Source organism: Parus major, chromosome 1, assembly GCF_001522545.3.
Source record: "Parus major isolate Abel chromosome 1, Parus_major1.1, whole genome shotgun sequence".
NCBI lineage: Eukaryota > Metazoa > Chordata > Aves > Passeriformes > Paridae > Parus > Parus major.
The window spans coordinates 4,178,984-4,197,989 of record NC_031768.1 but is presented as its reverse complement, the minus strand read 5'-3'; the positions used below and the strand labels follow the sequence as shown (position 1 = coordinate 4,197,989).

The 19,006-nt window shown below is 42.8% G+C and overlaps 1 protein-coding gene across 1 annotated transcript in view; it reads right to left on the bottom strand.

The window, feature by feature from the left end:
• BACE2 (beta-secretase 2) overlaps nucleotides 1–19,006 on the bottom strand; it is a 51,126-nt gene that overhangs the window by 15,927 nt on the left and 16,193 nt on the right. The window contains exons 2-6 of the mRNA XM_015646117.3: nucleotides 12,985–13,073; nucleotides 5,907–6,123; nucleotides 4,614–4,742; nucleotides 3,269–3,403; nucleotides 464–565 (exon numbers count right to left, since the gene is read on the bottom strand). Of these exons, the coding sequence (XP_015501603.1) occupies nucleotides 464–565; nucleotides 3,269–3,403; nucleotides 4,614–4,742; nucleotides 5,907–6,123; nucleotides 12,985–13,073 (672 nt within the window). The remainder of the gene's footprint in view (nucleotides 1–463; nucleotides 566–3,268; nucleotides 3,404–4,613; nucleotides 4,743–5,906; nucleotides 6,124–12,984; nucleotides 13,074–19,006) is intronic.

The following is a 19,006-nucleotide window of genomic DNA, read 5'->3' as shown; positions in this document are numbered from 1 at the left end:
CTAAGAATTATACTTGGAAAAGAACTGCTTGCAGCAGCAGGTTCTCCTACTTTATAAACACTCTGTTTTGAATGGAATGACTGATTTTTGCACTCCCAATGCTTTGAATCAGAGCAACAGGGATTATGTCCATGTTTCTGAAACACTTAGAATAAAATACTCTGTCTCTCCCCTATTTCTGATGCATTTCCACACACACATTTCTTGTCTGCACTTGTGCCCCCCCCACCTTTTCCCTCTTCTTATTTCTTTTTTTTTTTTCCACTTCTTCCTTTCCATCAAAGGCCATCAGTCATTTCTCCTTTATTAACTGGGCTAGACCAGGGAAGGTTCTGCTCCCCTCAGGTGAAAAACCCACGACTTGCAGGCAGGCAGCAGCGATGACACTCCTTTCAAAGACCCTGTGATCCCTGTGAAAAGGAATTTCACATTTTTTTGAGCAGGTTTCATGGCATTTTCTTACCAGGGACGTGCGAGCTATTGCCTGCACCACGGCACTGAAGACTTTCTCTGGCAGTCGAAGGAGAGTGGTTCCACTGTCTACTATGGCTTTATCAGCATTGTACTGGGCAGGGGAGGGAAAAAAAGAGAAGTTGTACGCTGTAGTTACTGTGAGGCAGATCCCACTGTCTCCTAACCAGAACAAAGCTGCTCCTTTTTGGCAGCTGCCTTCCCAGAACTGCATATCATAACTTGTCAGCAGCTCTCTCCAGCTGACAGCTTCAATTCCAGTGAAATTTGAGAGCAAAAAAAAGAAAAAAAGCAAGATACCATCAGCCTAGACACAAGAGTGGGTTTATCTGCACCGGTCAGGAAATTACTGTGTCACCACAGCTGGTGCAAATGGTCCCACTGCTGTAAAAAAGTGATGTCTGGCCCCTCTCAGCACTTTAATATTCAGTAGAGAGGTGTTAAACACTCTGATGCTGCTTCCAAGCCCTGAATCAAGGTCTCTGCTAGCATGGGTACAACTCTAATTTAAACACAGAGCCTGTTTTAATGGCTGGCATATTTAATATAAGGATAACCAGAAAAAATTAGGCCTTATTACTTGTCTGTACTGGCTCAAGAGTATAAATGCCACACTGTTATCCCTTGACTGCTGAAAAGCCCTTAAACACACAAAAAAGCAAGAAACTTGAAGTTTTCAGTCTTGCTGCCCTAAAATCTGCCCTAAAAAATATAACAAAACCCATAGCAAACAGCTCTCTTATTACTAAAAATTCAACCCTAAAATGAAGAGATTTCATCAAATTTCAGGTACGGTAAATTAGGTATAATCTTTTTAAAGGGTAAATCTTTTTTCATGAACTTTTTAAAAACTATGATTAACTGCAGGGATAAAAAAATGCAAGTAGCAGTGGCAGCTATTTGCATTAACTACTTTTGCTGCCAGCTTAGGCAGCAGGATTAATATAACTGAACTGTGACATGTTTATGGCATAATCATAAGACACAGGATGATATACAGCCTAAGCTACTTAGGAAGAGGTCAAACAGCAAGTGAATTTAAAATACACTGGTTTAGATGTTATCAAGTCACATGGAGTCCCTTTACAAAAATAAAACCCACCAAAAAAAGTAAGAAAAACTAACTCTGACAGTTATTTCCACATTTCTTTTTGGAAGAGCTGCTATGGGGCTGCCACACAGAGCTGAGAGAAAAGCAAACTGGAAACTATTTACTACAATAAATAATACTTGTTAAGAGTGGAAAGAAATGCCAAGGCATTTTGGAGTCCATTTTAACAGATCTGTACCACAAAATATGCAATCACTGGCAGCCTGGAATGCCACCCTTGGAGAAAAAAATGGAGTTTAAAGGGTTGGCCATGGATGTAAACCTGTGCAAAAATCTGGGAGTAGTGGGATTGCTCACACAAGGGCTGAGCACCAAGGTTTTGCCTTCTTGGCTTTCCTGGTTGATATTTACCAGTGCAAAGTGCACTGCTGGCAGGACTTCTCCCAGCCCTGGCTGCCAGGCTCAGGGCCACAGCTGTGGTGGAGCTCCGGGCACATTCCCAGCATTGAAGCAAGGAAATTCTCCCTGGCAAGGAAAGGAGCAGTCCCTGGTGAAGGCTGTGAAAAAAGTGTTCCATTTCCTAGAAAACAGCAGAGAGGAGAGAGGGCACACAGCTCCTCATCCCAGAGTGAATCACGCATCCTCTGCGAGCTCCTAACCAGCCAAACTTTAATTGTGCTGCTCTGATTTTACTGCTCTTCCTCTGGATTTCTGTGGGAAGGTCTCCTTTGATCCAGGAAGGTTTGATCCTTCTGCACCACTGCAAGCAACCCCTGGCTCAGAAAAGAGCAACAATTACAGGAAACTTTCCTGACACACCACTGAATTTTTCAGTGAGTTGTTTTCTGGCAACAGCATGCATTACACCACTGAAGGCTCCCCTTCAAAAACATGTTGACTGTTTTTTAAGGCAAGAAAGAAAAGCAAACATTTACTTTAAAGGATCAGTGGTTTTGCTTTCCTAACAGCACAATAGAAGCATTTAAACAGACCTTGTTCTGCTTATTGAGTTGAAAGATGCTGTGACTCATTTTAAATAATTGATATGGCAATATGATTTCAATATTTTGCATGGAAATACAATATTTATGCACATGTAATATTGCAATAACAAATTTCAGCTAATTTATATGAACTATAATAACTTTAAATTTATCACATCCCATTGATCTCCAACTAAGAGCATGAGAGTAAAATGAAATTAGGATGTCCAAAGAAATTGGGGCATAAAAAATACAGAACTAAAACCAAAACAGGAGTAGCAACAAGCAAAGTTAAGAAAGAGGTAAAACACACACATACACATATATCCTCCACAAAAAAAAAAAAATAAAAAAATGAAATGGCTTTGGAATAAAAATTGCAACAACACAGTCTCATTAGAGTGATCCAGATACAGCAGAACATTATTCCTAATAGAAACAGAAGGCTTATCCATCAGGAATAATAACTGCCAGCCATAAGAGAGCAAAAGTTGATTGCAAAAACATAAAATAAAAAAGGAAGCCTAGGATGAGATCTTTAGAAAGCAACCCAGGGTGACACCTGTCCACTGCCATCATGAGTTGTGAGCTCAGACAGCTCCACAGGGGCCAATCCAAAATCTCCCATTTCCTTTGTTTGACCAGAATTGCTTTAATTCAGTTCTCAGGAGACTGCCATGCACATCTGCTTGCCAAGACAAAACTGACCAAGGAGGGGCTTTTTCCTCAGGCAAACCTGGATTTCCCAGAGGAACACAGATACCTCTCTGCAGTCCAGCTCCAGGTTCTGTCCCCCGACCTCCAGTTTGAGGATTTCAACCTGGTAGTACCACTCCTCTTTGATGGGTGTGTACCAGATTTCCCCCCTGTACAGACTCGGCTCAATTCCACCCAGCACCTAAGGGAAAGGAGGGAAGAAGTCACACGCTTTAAAATCCAACCTGTTTGGTTTTGGGGCACACAAAAAGGGGGATATTTAATTGTGATACTCAGGGGCATCCAGGGTTTAATTTAACATCATTTATTAGGATTTTACTGTCCAGTTTTCTGTCAATAATAGAGCAGTATGAAACATTTAGACATTTAACAGAATACCCATGCTGGGCCAAATTATCAGTATTTTCACCTAGAACCTCACACTGATTCTGTTATGAAAACTCCACTGTTTAAAATTAAAACAGTATCTTCAGTGGTTAGAAGAAATTTAATGTATAAAAATGGGGCAGAATAATGAACTTACATGTGAAAAATCTGCTTTATCAGATCAGAAAAGCTTTAATACTGTCCAAGAACATTTCAGTTTTTCTTGCACATGTCCAAAATGGAATCCCATCCTGTCACTGCCATCACTGTTATCTTCCATCAAAACCTAGGCTGAGGATGGCTGGGAGCATTTGTGGACTTTCTGACTCTGAATTAAACCTAAAAAAAATTCTCTCTTGGTCTTCAGTTATATGAATAACATTTACAATATGTGAATTCTCTTCAAAATAAGTATTTGTGATCAGCTCCTGTGCTGAGATGTTTCAGCATCATTTGGGAACAGTCATTCCATCTCCCAATTCCAGAAGCATCATGGGCCAATTCATGATCCCACTAAAGATGATGGAAAGACTTCCCAGAGTAAAAGCAAGCAGGAGATCTGATCTACAGATTTTCCCATTTAATATGTTGTTGACAAAATAAAAAAAAAAGAAAAAGCCCCTTGATTCCTCTCCCCCTTTTCACATCATGTAAAAAAAATAAATTACTGTAGCATTTTGATGAGATTGAACAAATTTATCAGCTGAATAAGGGACTGCTCAGTTTGAGAAATATAGCAGAATCTGCCCTGAGGAAACAGCACAACATTCATGTTTTTCTTTGTTAAAAGATGAAAAGTTTACTCAAACTTGAGAGAGAAAAAAAAAAAAAAGAATCCAGAATGAAAATAAATAACACTCAAATTTCGCCCAGGGGCTTAGCTTTCCTTTAAAAAATTAGAAAACATCTTTAAAATACGAAAATATATTTAAAACACTGAATTTGGCAGAAGCAGGATAGTCAGAGAAAAGAGGGAGAGAGATGAACAAAGATACATCTTCCCTCTCCTATTGACAGATACCCACAAGACTACCTCCGTTGGTACCACTTCCAGAAACAGGGAGTCCAGCACCACACATCTGCAGGGAGAAAATGTTGGGGATCTTTGCCTGCCTCACGAGGGAATCAAAGAATGTCTCCACAGAACTCGAGGGCTTGAAAAGCAAAACAAACAAACAGGGGAAAAAAAAATAATAAAAAAAAAGAATTGCAGGGTTCATTAGCAAGTTTCTTCACAGAAATCAGCAAATCATTCAAACAAGACCACTTTTCATGAGTAAATTGAATTTCTGACAGGGAGCTGATGAAAGTTCTAGACATAATAAGCCATTAAAACCCCAATATCTGTCATTTTTCTGTTTCTGCTGTTTTTAAAAACATTTTTACTTTTGACCCATGTCAGCACTGCTGCCACCAAATCCCTAAAACATGGGAGTAATTTTCAATTGCAGTTTCCAAACCCAAACACCAGTTTCAGGCAGAAACCCTCACCGATAATTTCTGTTTGGAAAAGGCTTTGTGTTTTTAGAACACTCAAACATACCTTCCCTTTCACACCTTTCCATAGTTAAAAAAGCAGGATTTTAAAGTCAAGATTTTCAGTTTTTCAACACTATTGAATTGTAACTCCTCCCTTCCCTTCCCTTTTCCCCTCCCACTGACAGCCCATGAAGTCAATAAAAACTCCCACACAGCTCTGGAATAAAGCAGACTCGTCAGGCACTGCTGAATCGTTTGTTCTGTCAAGGTAGAACTCACTTTGGGATGTGAAGGTTGAAAATTGTAACTTTGTAGTTTTCCAATCACGTTTCCAGTTTTAGATTTTAAGGTTATACAGTGTGGACTGTAAATTTCAGGTTTTAATTGAATCTTCTACCTGAATTTCTTGCCTGCAGAGGAGCAGGATGTGCTTGGTTCTATGTTCCTGGAAATCCTGTAGCTAATATTTGTTCTGAAATTATCCATCCACCTCAACTTTTACTTGATGAATGGAGAATGTGCAAGAATGAACTGCCAAGGGCTTTGCCTTGGACCAGTTTTGAGAAGTTATCCTCAGAGCCTCCCTCCACACACATCCCACAACCACACTCTGGTTCTACAAGCTCTGGAAAAGCTCATTCATTCCAGAGGAGTTAAATCAGCATTTCTGTCAGCAGAAAAGCCAAACCCCTGACATGGGACTGTGGTACCATCACAACCCCATTTATCCTTTCTGGAACAAAGAGAGAAGATCTGTAGGAAAGGGTGGCTGGAAGGGTGAAATCTAACATTTCTGTTTCCTGTCCTTGTGAGGAGACAGAGGAGCAGGGATGCTTTACCTTGGCTAAGGCATCGTAGGCAAGACCAAGGATCCCATGCCATTTAACCCCTGGCAGGAAGAAGTTCTCTGACTCCAGGATGGTGGCAATGTTGATGGTGTAGCTGCCATAGAGTCCCTTGGGCATGGTGATGACATCTGTGCCCAGCACTCCCGTCCAGCTGCCTTGGCTGTACTTCACTGTCACCTCAACCCCTTGAGATCTGTATGTGCTCGACCTTTAGAAGGAAAGGACACACTGAGGCACCACTGTTCATTTACTGTGCAAGACAACAGAATATACTCAAGCTCAATTGTGCCCAGAGAGGGGAAAAAAAATAATTAAGTATGAAAAATATGTATTCGTACTGCTTGTAAAGTCAGGAAAAAGCAGAAATTAAAAAAAACAAACAAAACTCAAGGTCTTATTTTTATCCAGAAGCCGTCAATAAATCAAACCTTCACAATGTGTTTTCTTTATAAAATAAATAATCTAAGGTATCATGTCACCTAGGGCAGTGTCCCTGACTCAGACTGCTCCACAGGAGCAACACTCTTTTAACTGGAAAAGGAATTTAATAAATGCCACTAGAAAATGGAAAGCTGCTGAATTCAAATCTAAAATTGAAATGCCAAGCTAACTGAATAGCTGTAGACTAATTCCTCATTAATATTCCTAAAAGATCAGTTTTGAGTAAATTGGAATATTATTGTGAGTATTAGCAGTAAGACAGAGGTTTCCTAAATCTGCAGCTTGGCCTATCTGTGAGGAAGTAAGTAGAATTTAATATTATTAACAAATGATTTACTGACTTGGAGGAGGAAAGGAACAAAGTTTTTCTAGATCAGGGAAGCAATGGCAAAGTAGCAGTGGAGTATGGCAAGCAAAGGAAGGAAGTGAACCCTGTTTAAAAAAGGCTTAACAAAAACATTAGCAAAATCTTCAGTAGATTTTTCATTTTAAAGATGTCTAATCCATAAGTATTGTAGTAATATCCCACCCACATCTCTACTGAACAGCTACAAAAGTTCTAGATCCCCCACAATTTACTCTGGGTCCTCTCCTTGGCACACAGCTTCCCCTTTTGGAGAGGCAGATGACCACACTCAGTTTGTCTCGAGAGACTTTTCATAGCTTTTTGGAAAGTAAATTAAAGGGGGAAAAAAAAAAAACATAAAATAAATTTATAACAGCATCTTTACATGTGTGTAGAGCAATAGAAAGTGCAAGGGTTTATCAGGTGTAGATGCTTTAATCTAGCAGACACATGAAGTGGCTCCACAGGCCTTTGTGCCTGAGCTCACCAGCATGAATTTGGGGTGATTTTTGTTATTGTGAGGAACAACCTTCAGATGGCAACGTGGAGAAATGCCATAATTCAAACACTTTCTCCTGGGGGACACTTTGGCCATATGGACCATGGAACTGACTCTTCCTCACTGAGGAAGGGAGGGGGGCAGGCTCTAACCCTAAGCAGCTCTTGACACTCCCAAGGCCTAGCCCTTCAAGGGTTAACATCTAAATCAGCAGAAATACATAAGATAATACTTCAAAATGCAGGGGATTCCAGAGATACTGTTATTACCTGCATCTGATCACTTCCACTGCTCCTGTGTAATTCTGCATTTGTATGACACTTAACACAAAGGAACATCTCTGCTCAGGCAGGGTCTTCAGAACACCTCAGTGCCACTGGCAGTACATTTTATAAATCAAAATAGAGCCTGAATAATTAGCAGCATGAGGGAAACTGGGGGGCAGGAAATGAAAGGGGTTCTTCATGTAGAAAAGTGTCTGGCTGAGCAGCAGAAGAGGAAATATCTGAAATCAGAGAGAAAATTGAGCGCTGGGAGAATAAAGCGAAGCAAATCTGCAAATACAAGCAGTGCATGACCAGAACAGCAGCAGCACCCAGCTCCTCTTCCAGAAGCAGGAAGAGCCTGATGGATTGAGCTGTGGACCGGGACACAGAAAGACTGGATTCATTTTCCAGCACAGCTGGTGACCTTTCCTGGGGAAATGCAAGGCAAGTCCCTTCCTCACCATTTGTGCCTCAGCTTCCCCACCTGTAGAAATGGATACGAAGGCACTCATCTCATTTGTAAAGTTCACAGATGTCATATTGAAGAAAGACTTTATTACTTCCTTCAAGGAGCAAAACTGGTAAGGTGGGAAGGGATCTTGCAGTAAATTATATTCTGTTCTGTAAAACCACTTCCTGCCCTCTCTTGCAGGTGATTAGCCACCTGGGTTTTTTTCACCTTTCCACCTCGCTGATCTAAAGGAAAAAAACTTTGGAGGTCAAAACTAGAGACTTGTAATTCATGGGCTGAGTGTTTTAAAACAAACACACAGCAGAGAAAAGAAAATTACAAACAAGCTGTTTTGGCTGTGATGAGAAAAGAAAAAATTCACCTCTTCCAGCAGGACAAAGTGTATCTTAGCCAGAGGCAAGGAATAAGGGCTCCTAGATCATGGTGCTGTAGTAACCCTATTCCCTTCTCCCTCTCCTTCCCATTCCTATCTTCTCCCCACAGCAGCCACCAGAAACTCAAACCTCAAACAGATCTCAAGCCCCAGCTGAGCAAAACCAGCAATGGGGTAACTTTCTCTTGCAGAGCTAATCCTCATTACCAGCCCACAGCACAGAAGAGAACACAACCAAAATCTCATTTCTCGTGTCACCATCCCTTTGCAGCAAGCTCAACGTGGCAACAGCAAATCCACCAAATGCAGGGAGCCCTGTAACACCAGCCTCACCAAACAATTTTAAGACAAAGCAAACATAAAAATACAGCAGAAATTATTGATTCCTAACCAAGAAAGTCTCATCTAAGCTGCAGGGCTTCCACAAAAAAGTTTATAATTCACCCCAAACCACAACCTGTCCAGTGCACACAACCAACCTTGCAGGATCACACTGCAAAAGCAGCGATTTCTTTTGTTTGGTGCTATATAACTTATTGTATTACCTCAATTTATTGCCTGTATTTCTATTACCTCCATATCTCTTGGAAAGATCAACTCCTGAGCAGCTTGCTTTTGAACCTTCAGATGGTGAGGCAGTAGTACTCTTTATTTATTTACTGAAATAAAACTGAATACTGCTCCTGAATACTGAAAGCCCTGAGCAGGTCAGATTTACATACTGCTGCAGAGCCATCACTGATCACTTGGGTTCAAGTGTAAAAATCCCTTTATATGTCTGTTTAAGTAGCTCTTTCATCATAAGTAGAGTACTCAACAAAACTACCTGTTATTTTGAACAGCATGAGAAGCAAACACCGTGATTTCTTTTCAGTTCAGGACAAATCAGGTCGTTTTGCAAAACCTCATAGATTGTGGTGACTTACAGAGCATGATTATCACAGCAAAGTCAGAACTTTTCACAGCAAAGGTTTGTCAGAGCCACTCAAAAGCCCAGGTTGTGAAAGAGTGTGTGGTAACAGCTTTACTCGCTTTGCACAAAAAGAGCCAGATAATTAAACAGCAGGATTGTATCACATAGATTATATGATACACAACATCATTTAACAAGTTAGTTCTGGAGTTGCTCCAGGAGGGCTCTTACAGAAAAACACACTCCCTGGGTCCTTTGAAACAAAGATAATGCCTTTCCCATGCACCCCCCTCAATTTCAATCCAAAAAGAATCATGCATTCAATTTCTGATTTTGATCATATGAATAAAATTAAATTAAGAGTGTGGCATCAGGAAATTAAGACCCATCACTCTCTCCAACACAACATGAATATTCTAATAAGCACACATCTATAACTCATAACCCATTAATTTAACAAATTGCTAATCTTTCTTTCCCCTTGTTTTCAACTTGCAGTTTAAGACGTCGGAAGCACTCCATGACAATATAGGGAAAAACTGCAGGAGTGATTACCAGATGAGAGATAACCCCTTTATCTAATCTTAAGTGTTCCTCCTAGGAAGGAAGAAAAGTGCCCATAGGTCGTTTTTCTCATTTACACGTGGGCAAAGGTCGCTCTTGGGTAATTTTACAGATCCAGCTGATGTGATATCAATGCCCCTGTTTACCATTCCTGCAAAATCATGACAACCCAGTGCGCTGCTTTGGGCTGGGAACAGAGTTAATTTTCTTCACAGTAGCTAGCACAGGCTGTGTTCTGGTGCTGAAAACAGACTTGAAGCACAGAGATGTTTTTATCATTGCTGGGCAGCTCTTGCACAGAGCTGAGGCCTTTTCTCCCTCTCAGCCCACCCTGCTAGCGCCAGGCGTGGTGTGCACGAGGATTTGGGAGGGGACACAGCCAGGACAGCTGACCCCAGGGATATCCCACACCCCAGGGATATCCCACACCCCAGTGCCATGCTCAGCATATACAGCTGGGGGAAGGAGGGGGAAATGTTTGGGGTTAGGGTGGAGGGGTGAGTGAGCGGCTGTGTGGGGCTGAGTTGCCATCAGGGTTTAAACCACAATGCCAGGGAAGGTGTTCTGACTGCTGGGAAAAGTCTGTCTCAAAAAGAGACCAGCACCCAAGGAGGCAGAGGTGACTGGGCTTCACCCCCAGCCAGGAAAAATCTCAAATAAAACCTCCTGGAATCTGTTTCCAAGCAGGTGAAGGACAGTCGTGCAGGCACAGACACTCTAGGAGGAATTTCACAGGCACATCACACCTGACCAATCTCACTGCCTCCTGCATCACAGCTGGATGCACAGATGAAGAGAACAGTGCCTGTGGCACATCTTGGCTTCAGTCAGGCTTTGGACACCACCTCCCATGGCATTCCCATTTGGAAGCTGAGGATGTGGGGCTGAACAAATCATCCCTGGTGTGGGCTGAAGATGAGCTGCAGCCCTGGCTCCAAAACAGCCACGGCCTTGTGACAAGCACAGAGCCCCAGGGGTTGTGAGTAGAGGAAAAACTGTTCCAGAGCCTGGAGAAAAGGAGGCTCAGGAGAGACTTTCTCACTCTTGACAAGTCCCTGGCAGGAAGGTGCAGCCAGGTGAGAGTCACTCTCTTCTCCCATGCAACAGCAACAGGACGAGAGGACACAGCATCAAGCTGTGCTAAGAGGGGCTCAGGCTGGACACCAGGAGGAATTTCATCATGGGAAGGCTTGTTAAACACTGGAACAGGCTGCCCAGGGAGGTGATGGAGGTGTCCAAGGAAGGCCTGGGTGTGCTCTGGGCCGGGGACAAGGTGGGGAGTGGTCACAGCTTGGACTCAATGGTCTTGGAGGTTTTTCCCAACCTAAATAATTCCGTGGTTCTGTGAAGGTCTTCATCAAGAGCCTATGTGAAGGACAGACTGCACACTCAGATTTGCATGGATCAGCACTGAAGGGAGCAGCTGACATGCTGACTGTCACAGCCACGAGTCACATTTTTTGAGGTTCAGGTAATATTTAACAGGGAATATTAACAGGGAATATTTCTTCCCCAGGAGACTGTGGCATGGCACTGGAACACTCTGCCTGGACAAAGTATGGATTCTCCATCCTCGGGGGTGCACAGGACTTGGCTGGGCTCAGCCATGGCTCACCTGCTCTGGTGACAGCCCCAGCTCATTTGGGATGTGTGACACACAGAGCTTTCCTGCAACTAACATTTTTTGAATATCTACCTGATTTCACTGGGGCCAGGATCCCTCCAATTTATTTATTTAAGTGTAGTTACAATATTTAAAATGGAAGAAGCGTGGTGTACCCAGGAGTCTGCTAATATTTGCATTCTGAGCATGCTGCAGGACTCCAGGAGTGCAAACCAAACCAGAAACTCTTGCTGCAATTGCTCTGGACTGTAATGACTTGATTTTGAGTAATTTCACAAAGCACCCTTAACTAACTCTTCAGGGCCTGCACTTCAAGGTTTCATTATTAGCCTTATATCAAAGTTCTCAAAACACAGCATCCACTGAGAACACTGATCAGAGGCTGTAACCTTCACATGAGTTCAGTCTGTCTTTCTCCACACACAACCTCTGCTGTTGCTGTTTCTAATGAGAGAGGCCTTGTCCTTCCAGCCTCAATAACATCAATTAGGAGGCAAGGGAGAAAGAATGCTTGTGCTTTTAATTCTTGCAATTAAGTTTTCTCTAGCCACTGCCTATGGAAGGGGATAGCTGGCTGGCACAGAAAACCCTGCAGTGGTGCAGAAATAGCTACCAAGTGCAAATTCCCGATTTTCCAGACCTACATCATATCAGCATGATGTGAAATACCTTCATTAACATCTAAAGATAAGACAGGAGGTGAGGCTACTCTAGTAAGCAGCATGGAAATAACAGATTTCCCTCCATCCCCAGTGCATCTGATTGGAAAAAAAGTGTAAAACCCCATGTTAAAACACAGATGAGGTAGTGAGAAAGGTGATACTCTCCAGTTTCCCAGCACTCTTAGTATTTTTATCCATATGCTTCAGCTAAAGATAGACACCGCATTTTGGAGAATTTTACCTGAAATAATTGAAACTAGAGAAAGGCAGAAAGGAAGGAAGAAAAAGAGCAAGCGTGATTCAGACAGACAAAGCTGAGCTGTGATTAATGTCAGCTTATGCTAAACACAACAAATTTAGTGCATAACAAACACCAGAACCACCAAGTTGTATTTTATAAATAACCAGATTCATCAGGGTCTGTCCAGATCCCTGACTGATTGAGGCCTGTGGCCAAACTGAACAACAAATTAGGTTTTGACTAAGTAATTTTGCTTCTGGATGAAATGTCAAGTAACTGATACAATTACCGGCTTTTAATTTTTTGTTTTCAAACAAAGGCAAAGCAGATTGAAACTTTTAATTCCTTGCAAGTCTATTCAGGTAAGAAATTGGCTGAAATTGGTGTGATTTTGCAAACAATTTTTACCCTGTAATCAGCTTCTCTTTTCTTCAGTTCTAATTAGTGCTGCTGATGTTCACTCAGAGCTCAGCTGCGCTGCCATCAGTGGGGCTGCTCACGGTGTCAGGCAGGATTTTGCCAAAATTCCCACCAAGCAACCAAAATCCCACTCCCATGGGATGTCACAGGAGCCCCAGGAGCTGCCTTATCATCCTGTCTTGCATGGAGGAGCCAGGAATCAAAAGACCCCCCCTAATTTCCACCATGGGTGCAGAACAGGTACTTACAGCTCAGGATTGAAGTAGGATGTGACATCAGCATCAGGCACACCTGCTACAGCAAAATTGCTGCTCCCAGTGTCAACCAGAATATTTAACTGCCAAAAAAAAGCAACAAAAAGAGAAAAGACAGGAGAGGTGATTTGCATATCCAATTAAGCAAATAAACAACAACAACAAAAAAATCGCAGAATCGCAGTTTTTGTCTAAACTGCCTCCAGTTTTAAAATCATGGTGAGCAGTGCCCTGAGTAATAAATTTAGTGTCACTTTTGGGGAAATTGATGCTGCAGCCCATCCAAAACAGCTGATCATGCTGAAATGAGTTAAAATAGTCCTGTTCCTGGAAGGGGGAAAACCCGCCAAGCCCACATTTGCACAGCAGATGAATTCCTGATCATCTCAAATTCCTTTTTGGCCTAAGCCCACATTTGCACAGCAGATGAATTTCTGATCATCTCAAATTTCTTTTGGCCCAACCCATGAGTGCTGGCAACCTGTCCAGGACACAGACTGAATTATGGACTGCTTAAAGCCCTGTTTGTCTTAGAGCTCGTGAGATCTCACAGTAGGGGCTGAGTGCAGGTCTGGACAGAAATAAGCAGAAGCACACAGCTGCCTCCTGGACTGGAAAACAGGAGCCATGCCCAGCTCATCCTGAGCAGCAGCAACCTTCCACAGCCTTTACCACCTTTAAAAATGAGGATTAGCACCGTCATTGAAAGGTGGTCTAAGAGGGGGCCACTTGTTTGGTTAATTGGGAGGGTGATTTAGGCTGAAAATTTTCACATGGACAAAGCAGGACGTGTCCTTTCCCCATCTAGCTCAGGTAACCAGGCTGGTCCATCACAGCTGCAGGATGGCAGAGCTGAAGGAAGCTGCAGCCACATGCAGGATCACTTCTTTCAGTGGCACCTGGAAACTGCATCAGGTAAAGGGCCATTAAATGGTAAATTGAAGTCAGTCAGAGATTCTGCTGCTACCAAAAGTAATGGTCACACTTCTCCCCTGCTCTTGGCTGGATGCTTCCCAGGCCTCCCTGGCAAAGCCACAGGGCTGGGATGTAAATCAGATCAGGTTCCTCACCCCCAGATACCAAGAAAAAATTGCAATGTGCCATATCAAACAGCTACTCAAATGGGTATGGCAGGAGTGGAAACCAGAAAAGGCTGATTCCCTCTTTTGGTGACAACACAGTCTCAAACTGGCTTAAAACACCTGTTCCCCAGAAAAATGTTAAAGAATTAAGAATTTTCCTGCAGGAGGGAGTGAGACATAAAGATCTGGTTGCCCATGGCTTAAAGCCAGCTCAAACCAGCCCCTTTGGTAGTCCCCATCACTCCTTAAGATGTGATGTAGCTTGGGATCTACAAAGGGAAGGGGATGTGGGGAGGGCAAGAGAGAACCTGATCAGGGAAACAAGCTTGGTGCTGACAAAGGAAGTGGAGAAAAAGGGCTGAGCTCAGAAATGAATGTAAACACAAAGGAGGATAAAGCATTTGAAAAATATGTGCTGAATCCTTCTCTAATAAGACTGAGCATAGACCAAAAGTGTGAGTCAATGTTTAAAAACATCTTTAGTTTGCTCATAGAGGAGGAGGGAGGTGATGGTTACCCTAGTTTCACCCTTTTAATATAGTATGGGACTGAGGAACTCTGAAATTTAAACAAGAACACAAAACCAACCAGCAATTTCTGAGAATCTCTTCTGAACTGGAGGCACACTCTGTCATTGGTATTCCCAGCCCTAATCTTGCAGAAATTTTAAGACTAAAAAGAAACAAACCAACAACCTTAGCCAAGTGCCTCGCTGCATCCCAGATTTTAGATTAAGCAAAGACAATACATTAAAATTTATTTTGTAACCACATGAGCTAGACAGAGACATCTAAGAACAAAAGGACATCCACAAGTTCACTTGGCTCTAGGAGCTGAGGCTTTAAAAGAAAATAAGAACCTCTGTGGCACTGCAATAAAATCCAAAGTTTGCTACATACTTCATTTCAATGATAGCAAAAGCCTAACATTTTTTCAACTACCTAGCAAAGTACAAACTATTCATTTCTCCCCCTTCTCTGGCATAGAAATCATATTAAAAATAAACAACAAAGAGATGTGCATCTATCAGGACCGACAAAATTTGCCTCAAAGGGGTGCTGGAGGGCTTGAATTAATTAGCCTTTCAGGCAGTCTGTGATGTTTGAGCAATGGGCACTATAGATCAGCATAAATACATGTAGGTGTTGCCTTAGCCTCTGTGATATGCATGGCACCATACACGGAGGAGGGAAAAAAAAACCCAACCAAAAATCACTAAATATGACACACACGAAAGATATTTTACCCCCACACCTTAAAAACAATGTTATCATCACTGAATTCACAAACCATCGAGGGAAAGGGCAAATTTACTACCCACAGGACAGAGCAAATCAAGATTTCCAGGAGAAAACAGATATCCCCCACAAAGAAAGAGGGGAAGCACAAAGCTGGCTGACCATGAGAGCTCCAGCCCACTCGGCCACAGCAGCTCTCACATGACAGATGCCATTGATGCTGACATTCTCCATCCACATCTCTGTGCATAATGAGATCCAGGGGCAGACACTGATTTATTGTAGTCCTCACAATAGCTCCAGTGATCAGCAGCTCATTTTGGGGTGGGTATAACTTACTGAGTTCCCTTTCTCTCCCGGTTGCCCTTCGGCTCTGAATTTTCCTCAGTGCCCTCGCGTCTCATTAAGAGCCACTTTGATGGTGTCTCCACTGCTCCACTCCACGCTCAGAGGGCTCCCAGAGCTGGGACAGCTTTGGGAAAGCTCTGGAGAGTCCCAAGGTGGCCTCTGAAGGAGCCATGGAGCAGGGCTGTCCATCCTTACCCAGCCATGGAGAGCAGCCCTGCTGAGAAGGACCTGGGGATGCTGGTGGCTCCAAGGTTGGACCTGCCCTCGGAAATGTCACCTTGCAGCCCAGAAAGCCAATTGTGTCCTTGGCTGCATCCAGAGCAGCGTGGGCAGAGGTGATTCTGTCCCTGAGCCCTGCTCAGGTGAGACCCCACCTGCAGAGCTGCCCCAGCCCTGGGACCAGCCCAGGGAGCAGCTGGAGCTGCTGGAGAGAGCCCAGAGGAGGCTCCAGGATGAGCAGAGGGATGGAGCAGCTCTGCTGGCAGGAAAGGCTGGCCCAGCTGCCATTGTTCAGCCTGGCCAGGAGAAGCTTTGGGCTGAGCTCAGGGTGGCCTTGCAGGGCCTGAAGGAGCCCCAGGAAAGCTGGAGAGAGACAATTGCCAAGGGCTGCAGGGCCAGGAGCCAGGGAATGGCTTCAAACTGATAAAGTGTGTTTAGATCAGATATTAGCATTAAAACCAATGAAAAACTACTTTCCTTTTGCTTTTGGAAGAAGCAAAGACTTTTTTTATTATTATTTTTTAGTGTTTTGGTTTTTTGGTTTTTTTTATGCTTTCCAAGTACAATTTCAGACCTACACAACATAAACTGAGAGCAAATGCACTAAATTGTTTCTTTGCCCTGAAGGTCACCTTAACCACAGCTGTGGGACATGAAATCTGCACCTAGAAAAGTACCTGGAGATTATTTTGCTGTCTGCATTTGCTATATGCAAATGGTGTTGTTATTATTAACAGGAGGCTCATAAAGATCCCTATTTTACCTTAAGCAAGGCAGGAACATCCACCTCTGCCATGACAAACTCACAGAGGGAATCTGACACTATCTACATGCCATTAATTTGTGGTTATAAAAAGAAACTAATCCAAACGTGTTTACTCAAAGTCACGAACACTGAAAGCCAAAGCCTCGGAGGTCATGCATTTTACACTTTTTCTACTCTGAAGGGGTAGAGACACTAAAAAAATCCCCAGTCCTAATGATTTCTTTCAACTGGAAGTCAAACACTTTGTCAATACTTCAAGGATCCCTTAAACTTTCCAGCCCTTGATTCAGCACCAGCATGAAATAGCACTTACTGCATGCCATGCAGCTTCAATAATTTACCTTACCACTACATCTTTAATATTTTTAAGCCTTCCATTGCTAAATATTGTTGTATTTTGCTATCAGGAATAAGCCAAAAAATGCCTGTTGATGTGTTATCCTTTTCCCACTCAGCAAAGCTTTGGCTGTCTGTGGTTCAGGCACCTGCCCTGGTACAGCAGGTGATGTCAATGTGACACATCCACACTAGACTGGTTGTTATTCATGCCTCATTTAACTGCCTGGCATTAAACAATTTGCAGTTACCCACCACACATTCAGAAAGTGAATTCCTTTACATTTTCAAGGGAAAGTGAGAGCAGCAATCATTCATTTTTATTTTTTTTGTTTTGTTTCTCGTATCCCTTAGCTGGGACAGAAGTTGTCTCTTTCCTGCCCTGCTCAGGCTTTGTAGAAGTTTCTCTTCCCTGTTTGAGGTTGGGAGGTTTTGGTAACTTCCAGGAAATTATACAAAACAAATCCCACAGGCTGAAAGTGCCAAATGGATTCCTTTGAAGCAGGTGTCTGCATGATTTGGAACCCAGAGCCTTTTCCAGGTGTGCAATCCTAGTGCTTGCCTGCAAACCTGTCACACTGAACTAGGGATATTCTTCATCCCCATGAAAAGACTGGTCCACAGAAAAATCCACTGCATTTGTTTTTTCCAAGTTCACAGGTGTGAACAATCCTTTTGGGTCAAGCAATAAGGTTCCACCACTGGACAGGGTAACTTTCTACAAGCACTTGAAAGGAGTGAGTTGGTGTCAGTCTTTTCTCACAGATAACAAGTGACAGGATGAGAGGGAATGGCCTCAAGCTGCACCAGGGTAGGTTTAGGCTGGATATTAGGGAAAAATTTTCCTTGGAAATTGTTGCAAAGCACTTGATCAGGGAAGTGGAAAAGTCATCATCCCAAGAACTGTTAAAAAACCATGTGGATATGGCATTTGAGAATGTAGTTTATTGGTGAACATGGTGGTGGTGCTGGCTTGATGGTTGGACTTGATCTGAAAGGTTTTTCCCAGCTTTAACTATTCCACAATTCTGTAAAGAAACCAGACTGCAAAATTGTATTTGGCTCTTCACTCCTGCTTCAGCTGAAGCACAGGGAGTGGGGGGAAAAAAGGAATAGGATTTGCACATAGGACCATAAATACAGTAAAGAATCTCATTCAGCCTTACATTTACTCTGGGGTTCAGTCAAAACTGAATAATGAGAGTTGATAGTTTCCTTCACAAGGCAGCAGAGCAAAGAAGCTGCTCTGTAAGAATTCATAGAGTCACAGAGTGGTTTGGGCTGGAAAGGACCACAAAGCCCATCCAGTGCCAGCCCTGCCATGGCAGGGCCACCTCCCACTGTCCCAGGAGCTCCCAATGTCCAGCCTGGCCTTGGGCACTGCCAGGGATCCAGGGGCAGCCCCAGCTGCTCTGGCAATTCCATCCCAGCCCCTGCCCACCCTGCCAGGGAACCATTTTTTTCTAACATCTAATCTAAACCTACTCTCTTTTAGCAATGATATCTCTTTTCATGATGGAAACTACAAGCCCTCATGCCTCCTCTGGGATTTTAACTCGACCCAAGGGCGCCCCTTTCTCTTCCCTTTTCTCTTGTCCTCAGTGAAGAACACAACCATTCCACACCAGTAACATTCATGTGCCACTCAAAATCTTGTCCTGCTGTGCTTTCATGGTTTCTCCCAAAGCACCCACTTAAAATAGGGCTTGTAATTCTCCTCTGCTTGCTGGAGCATGTCACACAGTGAACTATGACAAAGTGAAAAAGTTTTTATCCCCATGCAGAGACCAGAAATAGGAATCATCCCATTACCTGCTCAGGAGCTGTTGCCACACATCATCTTCTACAACGTTGATGTAGAAGTCCACCCCATCTCACCCCTGAGCTTGTACCATCTCTTAATTCTTTTTCTTATTTTGTCCCACACATAATAAACCCTCCATAAAATAATCTGCTAGACAGTGCTTAAAAAAATAAAAATAATAAAATAAATTAAAATAAATTAAATTAAAATAAAATAAAATAAA